This window comes from Rhinopithecus bieti, unplaced genomic scaffold (genome assembly GCF_001698545.2).
Source record: "Rhinopithecus bieti isolate Rb0 unplaced genomic scaffold, ASM169854v2 scaffold_42532, whole genome shotgun sequence".
NCBI classification, from domain to species: Eukaryota; Metazoa; Chordata; class Mammalia; order Primates; family Cercopithecidae; genus Rhinopithecus; species Rhinopithecus bieti.
In genome coordinates, this window is record NW_016818301.1 from 1,420,156 (window position 1) to 1,431,798 (window position 11,643).

General features: G+C 55.7%; 1 protein-coding gene across 1 annotated transcript; it reads left to right on the forward strand.

Annotated features, from left to right (window-relative positions):
• Positions 1–3,714: 3,714 nt before the first annotated feature.
• On the forward strand, positions 3,715–6,918 carry CRYBA2 (crystallin beta A2). Its single transcript, XM_017856733.1, has 4 exons — positions 3,715–4,101; positions 4,867–5,008; positions 6,124–6,266; positions 6,709–6,918. The coding sequence occupies exons 1-4, from the start codon at positions 3,941–3,943 to the stop codon at positions 6,854–6,856; spliced, it is 594 nt and encodes a 197-aa protein (XP_017712222.1). The 5' UTR covers positions 3,715–3,940; the 3' UTR covers positions 6,857–6,918.
• The last annotated feature ends 4,725 nt before the right edge of the window (positions 6,919–11,643 follow it).

Below are 11,643 nucleotides of genomic sequence, written 5' to 3' on the forward strand. Positions count from 1 at the left end.
GTACTGAGCTGGCAAACAAAGCCACCTGGGCACCCATCCTTCAGGAAGCTCTGGGCACAACTGATCTGGGAAAACAAACAGGAACAGCTGTTAGGGGTGGGGGGGGGGGCACGGCAGCTGCGGAGAGGGGCAGAGCTGGACCAGCCTGGTGGGGAAAGGAGGAGACGGGGAGGGGGTCCGTGGTACCCAAGGGGTATGGATCCCAGAGTCCTCCGCTGGCACAGTAGGCAGGGCTGCCTGGAAGCCCCTTCCCCTCAGTGGTTGTTCTCTTTGGCGATGACTGTGAGGCCCAAAGTCAGGAGGGGCCTGAGGGTGTTGGGGAGCCCTGAGATGTTTAGATGTCTTCTGGGCCAGTGACTATGGGTGGTGTTGGTAGGTATACCCGTTTCTGAGAGAGCTGGTCGCAGTTACTAGAACTAAAAGCCATGGGTGAAGGGGTGAGAGGGTGGGGGTACACCTCCATACCATTTCCGAGAGGAGGGAAGAGGTAGAGAAGGGGAGAGGCTGGCTGCCGCCAAGACCAGAGCTTCACACTGGAGGAGGAGCAGGGGCCCTTCTCACACACGGGGTCCCCTCCCCAACTCCAGGCGGGACTCTTAATTCTAACCTGGATCTCGGCTGGACGGCCTCCCCGCTTTTCCTCCTCCCCTAACCCTGGAAAAGGCGCTACGCACCCCTCCTGCAGAATGCCGCAGTCGGACCCACATGTGGAGCCCGGCCCTCGGGAGTACGCCCAGCCCCTAGCCCCGCTCGGTGCACAGTGTCCAGTCTCCGACAGACACCCCCACACCCTCTGACCAACACTTGACGCCCGCATCAGGGACAGCGCAGACGCACAGCCTGACGCACTAGCCACCCGCGCCCGCTGCCCCTACCGACCTGGACCTTCCCTTCCACCCCGCCCTCCGCGCCAGCTGTCGGGCCAGCGCGGCCTGCTCGCGCCTTCTGGTGGCCGAATCCAGAATTGTCGGATAGAGGTGGCGGAAGGAGGGAAGGAGATATCTGATTCTTCACCCCTCACCCCTGGCTGGTGACACTGAAGACAAAGACTGGGACACCAAGGGTCCAGAACTGGTTCGTGCGCACTCTGTAGTTTGTATTCCCTCCTTGCGGTTTGTGTTTGTTCAAACCCCAGCTAGGGTAGGGAATCAGGACACGGTTCTGACCTCACCCCCAATCAAACCTGCCTGAGATTGTCCCATCTCTGACCCATATCCTCCTCACTCAGACTCTACCTCCATGACCAGTTCTAGGGCCCTGTACTCTTGGCATCCATCTTCACACACACCGCGAGCTCCAACAGTAACTCCTCCAGGGAAAATAGAGGCCCAAGGGAGCCTTTGGCCCCAGCGCCCGCTCTCAGCAACCCAGAACTTCAAGGGTGGGAGAGCAAGCCACCCACCCCCACTTCCACTGGAGAATTTTCTCTACACCCATTTTCCTGTGGACATTTTGCCCACGCCTGACCACCTTGTTCACTCACTCGTTCAAGAAGTTTTATTGAGTGCCTACTATGCATCCAGCACTGTGCTAGGTTTGAGGATAACAACTGAGAACAAGACACAGTCCCTGCCCCTTTAAATGGAGCTTACACTCTGGTAAGGCAGATGCTGGTACACCCATAAACATAAGATGAAAAAGATTACTTTACAGCATGATAAATGCTACAAAGAAAAAAGGCTTATGTGATGGACGGAAGGGTGCCTGGAACAGCATCACCAAGGAGGTGACACAGGAGCCAGCTATGCCACCATCTTGTGACCAAGACACTCCAGGTAGCAGGAACAGCAAGTGCAAAGGCTCTGAGATGGGCTGAGCATGGAACACTGGGAAGAAGGCTTAGAAGGCAGGCTGGTATGGCAAGGCTTCTGGGAGCTGGGCTGGCTACAGCTGGCCTGTGAGCACTTTTTGGCATAGGAGCTCTGATGGACAGTGGTGGAGCACAGGTTTTGGCTTCCAAAGGTCCGAGCTTGATTCTTGCTCTGAAACTGGCTAGCCATATGAGTTTGGACAAGGCCCTGCACCTCTTTGACCCTCCGTTTGCATATTGGTGGATGCAAACCTAACTCACTGGACTGTCCTAAGGACCCATAAGGGAAGCACGTGACTCGTGGGAGCAACAAAATATTAGCCCCCTTCTCACTAGCCCCTCTTACCTCTGCTGGAATATGCCCACCCACACCCACCACCATTAAGGAAAAGTCACAATTTTGCAAGAAGCCTTTGTGTCTCATTAACAGCTGCTGTGGTTAGAAAATTCCACTGCAAGTGGTGAGAAAATTTCCTACCTGGAGCTACCCCTTGGGTCTCCTAAACTTTTTGGAGCTCCCAACCTTTTCCTCTCCCTCCTCTCCTTCCGGCTTTCTCTACACCCCACCCCCACCCCCACCGCTGCCTTTCCCCAGCTCACTCTGTCCCCTGGCTGGAATGCAATGGCTTGATTTCGCCTCACTGCAACCTCCACCTCCTGGGCTCAAGCAATTCTCCCATCTCAGGCTCCCAAGTAGCTGGGACTACAGGCGCATGCCAACACGACCGGCTAATTTTTGTTTGTTTTTGTAGAGACGGGGTTACACTGTGTTGCCCAGGCTGGTCTCAAATTCCTGGGTTCAAGAGATCCTCCCACCTGGGTCTTCCAAAGCGCTGGGATCACAGGCGTGAGCCACTGCGCCGGCCCTGCGAGATTTCTTAGCTGTGACCTCTCCACCACATTCCAAAGCCCTCTGGGTCTCCACTTCTACATCTGGGAAATGCAGGATAATAACAGCATCTTCCTCACAGGTCAGTTTTAGGATTGATGGAGTTCACGCACCCGATAGCCTGAACAGAGAGCTCGGCCTGAACTAAGCGCTTCATCCCCAGCTGCTAACTCTCAGGCAGACGTTGGGGACCGGAATCCTTAGAGCCTGGAACTTTGTGGGAGACCCGAAGCGGCACGGGTTGGGCCGAGCTGAGGCCCAACATTCTTCCTGCCTCCCGCGGCAAGCCACTCCCTGGGTAGCTATTATGCCTAAACGCTGAGTAAACCGTGCGGCCCTCGGGCTGTCGTTTCCAGCGCCCGGCGCCGCCGCGTGGCGGGTCCTGATCACCTCCTCCTCTCCTTCCCGGACCCGAGGACACCCCGAGGACGCGGTGCAGGATCTGGGAACGCACGCTTGGGAGGAAAGGGGCCGCGGTGGACCGATCCTCCAGGAAAAAGAGAACTGAGCACGTGAAGCGAATCCTTTGGGCAGAACCTTCTCTACCTCCGCCCTAGCATCTCCCAAAAGAGAGGCCTGGAGTAGAGCCGAGGAAGGCTGGCGATTAGACTCTGGGAAGAACTTCCGCTCCGCGAGTCAGCAGCGCGGTCTTAGCCCGAGGCCTCGGGGAGGTCAGGTCCCTTCGTCCCGAGGGCCAGGCCAGGGAGGGCGAGTTCTGCCCCGAGGCCTGGCACGCCCTGCCTGGCTCAGGCTGGAAAGAAAGAAAGCGCCGAGTCAGCCTGGGCTGCAGCAGGCGCGGGGTGCGCGCCTCAGCACTTTCTGTTGTCTTCCCCGGGGGCTGGGGCCACAGCGGCGGCTGCGGGAGAGGCCTCGACTCCCCAGCCGAGACCAGAGCCGACCGCAGCCTGCCTGCTGACTCAGCTCCCCACCCCCGAAGGAAAGGGTGCGGGCAGGGGGACAAGGCCCGGGTATAAAGCCCGGCCTGCCTGGCCGCGCGCAGCCTCGCAGCCCGTCCATTTCTCTCGCGCGCGGCGCTCACCCACCCGGTGAATGCCCGCTGCTGGGGTGGGAAAGGGCGGGGAGAGCGGGAAGAGGGCGAGCCCCTGGCAGCTGGGTCCAGAGCTAAGGCCGGGTCCAGCCCCCGGGTTCTTCACCTCCTACCCAGACTGGGCAGGCTGTGGCTCGAAACGGGGCTCTTGAGACGCTGAGCGCGTGGTTCCACCCTTCCTGTCCGCAGCGGCATGAGCAGCGCCCCCGCACCGGGCCCAGCGCCCGCCAGCCTCACGCTCTGGGACGAGGAGGACTTCCAGGGCCGTCGCTGTCGGCTGCTGAGCGACTGTGCGAACGTCTGCGAGCGCGGAGGCCTGCGCAGGGTGCGCTCGGTCAAGGTGGAAAACGGCGTGTGAGTGATTGCCTGGCCGCGGCTGGGCTAGGTTGAGGGGCGCTGGGCTCCACCGGCGCAGGCTCAGAGCCTCAGCCCCCTGTCCCGTGAACGCTGGAGAGACCTGCCAACTTGGGAAACCCCATAGCCTCCCCAAAGTTCCCCACCCATCCCAAGATAAATCATGGGAAAGTGTGTATTTTTGTGCTAAAGAGACACAGGCGAGAAGCGACCCCTTGAGGGTCCCTATGGTACCCCACCGTGAAGGGGTTTCTAATGTACTTACATCCTTCCCAGAGTTTTTCTCTGTGCAAAAGTAGAAGGCTCTGTGCTTGGCTTAACAAAAGAAACCCAATCCTTTTCCCTGGCCCCACCCTGGTCTTAGAGCCCAGCTTTTCCCACCCTCCCGCCCCATACCCCTGCCCCAACTGAGGTCCCAGTTCCTGCTATGATACTCGGGAGGGATCCTCCAATGTGTCCCTGTGCAAAGGCCTAAACCTTTGAGGTAGGAGCACTTGGTCGGGAGATCTTCATAACCAGGAAAACTCCTTCCCAACCTGGGGTCCTTGAGCGAGAAGCCTGGGCTCCTCAAACCCCAGAGAGCAGCAGGTTTGGGACCTTTAGTCCCTAGAGGGGCTGGATTGCCATACAGTGGGTGTGTCAGGGGAAGGGTTTGGGGTTGGAGAAAAATACTGTGCTTCTCAGTCTTTTCAATCATGGCAAGCAAGGGGGAGGCAGTGGGGGTGCAGCTCAGGCAGATACCTCCCAGCTCTTCTCCTTTAACAGTTGGGTGGCCTTTGAGTACCCCGACTTCCAGGGACAGCAGTTCATTCTGGAGAAGGGAGACTATCCTCGCTGGAGCGCCTGGAGTGGCAGCAGCAGCCACAACAGCAACCAGCTGCTGTCCTTCAGGCCAGTGCTCTGCGCGGTGAGCACAGCCCACTTCTCCTCCTCTGCCTCCTAACTCCAGGCCCTGGCCTCACCATGGCGCCTGGAAAGGTTGTTCAAACCCTGCATCGGGGATATGTAAACAAACTCCGAGATGGGTGGTAGTAGCATTATTTCTCAGAATCAGAAGGGTGTCTCCAAGAAAGTTGGGATTGTGGGCGTAGGCCTGGAATCCAGAAATCATCACCATGGACAGCGCTGAAGCCATCCCATTCCTGAGCGCCTAGCGTTCCCTCACATCCAATAGTCCACACGTGTGAGTGAGTGCCTCTGGCGTCACACAGCCCTGTGAGGTCAGGGTGGCTGCTGTTAGCCCGATACACAGGTGTGGAAATGGGGCTCAAAGGGACAAAGTGGCTTGCCCAGGGTCACTGAAAAGAGAGTCTAAGTGTGTGTTTGTGTATGTGTTATTGTATGTGTGAGGGTGTTGGTAATGAATCAAATACATCGGAAGAAAGGATCTCATTTTCCATTTGTGCCGACCTGGTTACTGGTAGGGCTGGGGAGTGGAGAGCAGAGGACCCAGCCCAGGCCAGTCCACTTCCTCTGTTCCAAGAGGCTGAAGAACCCTGCAGTGGGAAGGCCAGAGCCAAGATGCAATCAGTATTGATGCCCTGACATGTCTGTTCTGATTCTGCCATCCAGTACCTCTTAGCTGGGCACTAATCTGTGAGAGGCTGGCTGTGCTGAGGGGCTGGGCAGGGGATTGCACAGTTAGTCAATGAAGCCCTCAGGGAACTGTCTTGATGAATGGGACAGATTTCTTTAAGGACCTCTGGCTTTGCTCCTGCAAAACAGGCCCATGTCACAAGGTGCTCTCTAGTCCTGACCTGAAAGGGTCTCTGGAAACCCTATCTCCCCAGTCACCTCCTTAGCCCAAAGCCATGGGAGAGGCCAGGTTTGGGGGAGCCTTTGAGCGATCCATTTCCCAGACTGCCAGGGAGCTGATGGGTTGAGCTCTGGGAGTGCCTGTGGGTCCTAGACAGCTGCACAGCTTGTGTGGGGCAATGGGTGGGGCAAGTGAGGCTGGGGATGTATCTGTTAACAACCCTTTGGAAGCCCTGACCTTTCTGTCCCAACCTTCCTGTGCCTCAGAACCACAGTGACAGCCGTGTGACACTGTTTGAGGGGGACAACTTTCAAGGTTGCAAGTTTGACCTCATTGATGACTACCCATCCCTGCCCTCCATGGGCTGGGCCAGCAAGGATGTGGGTTCCCTCAAAGTCAGCTCCGGAGCGTGAGTCCTGGAACTGGAACCATTCAGAGAGAAGAGCAGGAAGGCAATGGGGACCAAGGGAGAGGGTGGAGAACAGCGATGTAGGGAGAGTGCTAAGAGAGATATTGGGGACTTGGAGGCAAGGATGGAGTCAGACTGGGAGGGAGGAAATGAGGAGGTCCTAGGAGAATGGGGGGCAGAGGAAAATATAGGCACAGAAGAAGGGCTGGAGAACATGAGGGGATGGAGGCAATGGAGGGTCGGTACAGGAGACAGGATGAGAACGGTGATAGGAAGACTGGGAGCAGTAGCCAGGGGAGGGAGAGAGCCACGTAGGGAAAGTTGAAGCAATGATTTTGGAGCTGGGGGTTGGGAGCTACAAAAAGGGGGGCTGCTAGTGGAGAACATAGAGTAGGGGTGGGGGCAGAGCTTACTCCCCGCCCCTGTGCCCTCACTGGCCTAGGTGGGTGGCCTACCAGTATCCAGGCTACCGAGGCTACCAGTATGTGTTGGAGCGGGACCGGCACAGCGGAGAGTTCCGTACCTACAGTGAGTTCAGCACACAGGCCCACACTGGGCAGCTTCAGTCCATCCGGAGAGTCCAGCACTAGGATCCATGGCCCCAGACACCTTCCCTGAGGACCCTCAATAAAGATTCCTGAATCTTCCTGCCCCTCTTGCCTCCTTGGTGTCTTGCTTTGTGATGTCCATCCTCATCTTTGCGAGAGTCCCTCCCTGCCAAGCTGATCCTCCCCACAGGCTCCAGAATCCTTGGCTACCAAGCGTAAGATGGCTGAGGTTGTGTGTGGATAGGCTCTGGTGGGGCTGACAGCAAAGTGCTGGTAAAAATCTTAGAAATTCTGGCTGGGTGCGGTGGCTCATTCCTGTAATCCCAGCACTTTGGGAGGCTGAGGCAGGTGGATCACAAAGTCAAGAGATTGAGACCATCCTGGTCAACATGGTGAAACCCCATCTCTACTAAAATACAAAATTAGCTGGGTGTGGTGGCACATGCCTGTAATCCCAGCTACTCGGGAGGCTGAGGCAGGAGAATCGCTTGAACCTGGGAGGCGGAGGCTGGAGTGATCGAGACTGTGCCACTGCATTCCAGCCTGGCGACAAAGCAAGACTCCGTCAAAAAAAAAAAAAAAAAAAAAAACCTTAGCAATTCTGTTAAATGGCACCCATCCCAAACCTCTGCTTGGTAAGGTTCACCACTATGGGCCAGGGGTACTGCTAGCTCAGATGGCACCTTTGCCATCCTGTGGGTGGGGTGGACACACCCCCACAGCAGGACTCATAGCAGTATTGCAGGTTCCACACATCCCCTGGCCCAGGTACCATCATGCAGGGCAGAACTTCCTTACTGTACACTGAAGGTCTGAGCTTCCTCTGTAATCCCAGAGCATTTTTCAACCTTTATCTTCACCCAGTTCCCTGCCCAGTCAGGGAAGCCTGAGCCTCCTGCAGTTGTCCCCTTTCCTCCATTCGCAGGAGGGAAATTAGTGGGAAATCCCACTGCTTCCCAAGGCCTTCGAAGGGGAGACTTTCACCCTGTGAGCCCAGACCGCAGATCCTTTGAGCAATGACGATCCCTTGCAGTGGTGTTGAACTCCAGCATTTAGAAAGCATCTTCATACCTCCCCGTCTCAGCTGCTCTGTACCACCCCCTCTTCACTCTTCCTTTCCCTCCCTACCCTTCAGAAGACTGGTGAGCTGTAGGAGCCACCCCTCAGTTGCTCAGAGTAAGCCTGGGTTCTGGGCAAGTGGCAGGTGCCCACAGGCATGGCAGGGCTGAGTATGGCTGCAGCCATTAGAGCCCCTGGCACTGGTATGGGTTTTTCCCAGTTCCCTCTTTGATCCAGTTGGTGATGCCCCCCGACCCCTACACAGACAGAGCCTCTCAAGATTCTTGGGACTCCCCTCATCTTGTCCTTCAGGGATTCTTGTGTTTTCAAGTCCCCAGTGGACCTATCAGTGGCGAAGGGTGGCTCTGATTATTGCCCCAGGTCAGGCAGGGCAGGGCAAGGCCAGGGAGCAGTGAGACTTGGACCTGAAGTCCCCAGAGGTTCAGCTGTGCAAAGTCAGGCAGCTGCTCCTTTGAGAAGTGCTCTGGACCATAAGTCAGAACACCGGGGACCCAGTTCCCTCACCTTGTAAACTGGGGCTATTGACTGCTATCCTGCCTGTCTCACAGTGCCTGTTAGGAGGATTCCATGAGAAACCCCTTTTCCATAACACCACAAGCATGTGGTGTTATGGAAAAGCACTGGAGTAGTCAATGTAGGGACATCCTTCCCCTACCTCCCCCACATGGATCCTAGGATTGGGTCAGGGGACCAAGGGAAGCAGCTCTGGGTGGGGTATAAATTTTGCTTTACACTCAAATGGGCTCTAGAGTCCATGGCCCCTGTTGCATTCAATCCTCCTAATACTCTCCAATTTCCTCTACTTTACCAAACTGGGGGTCCAAGGAGAAGCTTTGATGACATCACCCACTTAATTGGTGACAAAACCAGGATTTGAACACAGAGTTCCTGGCCCTAAATCCAGGCTGTTAGGTGGAGGCTGAATTGAGCTGTGGCTAAAAGCCTCAGGCCTCAGCAGAGCCCCAAACTTCTGTGGGCCCCAGAGGAACCTGTGGTTCCTGGCTGGTCATGGGCACCTCCCCATCCCCTTGTGGAATGGCAATATTTACAATATCTACATGTATAGAATCTGTTCTAAACCCTTCACATGTGTTATCTCATATAAACCTCATCATTCTCTGTGGCAGGTACTATCATACCCATTTTATTTTTATTTACTTTTGTTTTTATTTTGAGACAGGGTTTTGCTCTGTAGCCCAAGCTGGAGTGCAGTGGCATGATCTCAGCCATTGCAACCTCTGCCTCCCGGATTCAAGCAATTCTTCCACCTCAGCCTCTGAGTAGCTGGGATTACAGGCATCCGCCATCATGCCAGGCTAATTTTGGTATTTTTGTAGATACGGGGTTTCACTATGTTGGCCAGGCTGGTTTTGAACTCCTGACCTCAGGTGATCTGCCCGCCTTGGCCTCCCAAAGTGCTGGGATTGCAGGCATGAGCCACTGCGCTGGCCCCATACCCATTTTATAAATGAGGAGACGCAAGTACAGTACAGAGGTTATGTTACTTCCCCCAACGTCACATAACCAAAAAATGGGAGAGTCAGGAGTTGAAACTAGAACCCAGACAAACTGGCTTCAGAGCCCAGCAGGCCACTTCCCCACTGCTTGCTTTGGGGAGCAGGCAATGAGCAAAGGGAGATATGGAATCCACCCTTGACTGAGCTGCCCTCCCTGCAGGGGGATCTGTGGTTGCTCGGAAGAATTAGCAAGACAGTTTCAGGAACTAGAAGTGTGACTCTGAACTGGGCTCAGGTCTCTGGGTCTCGTTTCCCCATCTGTGCAACGCAGAAGTCAGGGGAGTTAATATTTGCTGCAGCCTTTGCCAGCATGGACCTTCTAGGTTTTTCTGGACCTAGGGGTCATGTTTTGCTTCCTACATCTGTCTACAGCTAAGGAGTGGGGGTCACAGAGGCCAGTCTAAACTCGAATGCTTTCACCTTCTGGTCCTCCCTTCATTCTGGGCAGGCTGACCATCTGCAGAACCACATGGGGACCAGCGCCCAGCAGGGTAGGAAGGGGATGAAGGGGAAACTGCCAAGGACTCTCCCGTTGGCTTCCCTAGCTGTACTTGCAGCAGAAGGGGATGGAGAAGATCAAGACCCAGGTGGGTGGAGATGACTGCCCCCCATGCACACATTACCTGGTGCCCCACCTGCTCAGCAACTGATTTCTTGGTAAGACTGAGGCATAAAGCCTGTACTGTTGATCCTTGCCCAGCTCAGAGCTGGGATATTTGGGGAGACCTCCTCTCTAGGACCCTCTCCTTTACACCTCAGGCTCCCACTGAGAGCATTAAGTGGGCGAATTTTGATGCCTCCCAGCTCTCCCAGCTCTTACCTCCTGCCCCTTGCTATTTTCTGTTCTTACCTCCTGCTCCTTGTTTTCTGTCCATAGTGGGTGGGGGAAACAGTAAGAGGAACGAGAAGGTAAAGGGATTGGGATCTTGATCCCACCTTCAAGACCCTTACCTTCTGCGGAGTCCGAGTTTGGTCCACAGGGAACATTCCAACCTCTAGTCTTTGCTCCCACCAGATTCCAGGTCCACATCCCAAAGGCTTCAGCCTAGTCCCACTAGGATCCTCCCAGGACCTGGGATCCCTCATTTTTCCCTCCACATTCTGCCTCCCACACTTCTCCCTGGCTCCTTTGCACCGTCCACAAGCAAAGATGAATACCCCAGCAGTTGCAGCAAATGAGGGTGAACAGGGGCCCTGTAGAACCCCAGAAGTAGGACTTTCTAGCCATCCTCAATCAGGCACCCCAGGACCAGGCACTTAGCAGGAGATTTGCCAATTCCCAGGCCTCCTCCACCCCTGGGCTCAAGCAGTGAGAGAGGACTTGGAGAATACCAGTTTTGACAGTACCCATTCCATACTGCAAGGCTGCAGAAGGTGGGCTTCTGGGCTGGAGCCTCATCTTCAGTCAGCATCCTCCTTAGCCTGCCTCTCCAGAGCCAGGAAGTCTCACAGGTACCCAGAGAGGCTCTAGGACACTTGGGAACCACATCAACATCTTTGCATGAGTTAGAAATAGGAATACTTTTCTTGGAGTGGATTTCAGCCTTGCACAGTGCACAACCCTGTCTTAACCCCTCCACCTCTCCAGGCTGGTTCAGGGACAGCCAGAACGGGAATAGTGGTGAGGGTGGGTGGCAGACTGGGAGGACAGGGGATGGGGAAGGATGGGAGAGGGAAGTAGCAAGGGGCTCAGAAACCCATCAGGGAAAGCCAGGACAGATTCTCAACATCTTTAGAGGCCTTCAGCAGTCCAGGCCACTACTAATTTGTGGGGACTGAATGAATGAGAAAAGGAAGGGAGGGAGAAGGATGAGAGGGAGAGAGAAGGCTGGAGGGGAGATGGGAGTCAGAGAGAAAAGCCTAGAATAGATGGTAAAGAGAGACCTAGAAGGGGGCGGAGAGGACAGAGGAGGGGGTCACCCACGTAAGTTGCCAGGAGAGATGGCCCAGCACCAGGCCTAAGGCTTGGGGGCCCTAGAAAGGCAGGAAATGGGCCAAAGCAAGAAGGAGACAGGGAAGGGGTTCAGGTCTCTAGGGAAGAGCAGAGAGTGGAAGAAGAGGAGGAGGGAGCGGGGGTGCGGGCAGAGATAAAGGGAGCAACGGCTGCAGGGCCGGGAGCGCAGCGACAGGCGAGAGGGAGGGAAGCGGAAATTTAAAAGTGAAGATGCAGATAACGCAGCCTGGAGACGGGAACCCGGGTGGGGATAGAGGGAGGGAGGGGGAGGAGAGTGA

Excerpts from the sequence above, each read along its gene's own strand:
- CRYBA2 (XM_017856733.1), top strand. The coding sequence starts at position 3,941 with ATGAGCAGCGCCCCCGCACCGGGCCCAGCGCCCGCCAGCCTCACGCTC. Across the intron at positions 4,102-4,866 it reads GTCAAGGTGGAAAACGGCGT|TTGGGTGGCCTTTGAGTACC; the intron begins GTGAGTGATTGC and ends CTCCTTTAACAG. Across the intron at positions 5,009-6,123 it reads TCAGGCCAGTGCTCTGCGCG|AACCACAGTGACAGCCGTGT; the intron begins GTGAGCACAGCC and ends CCTGTGCCTCAG.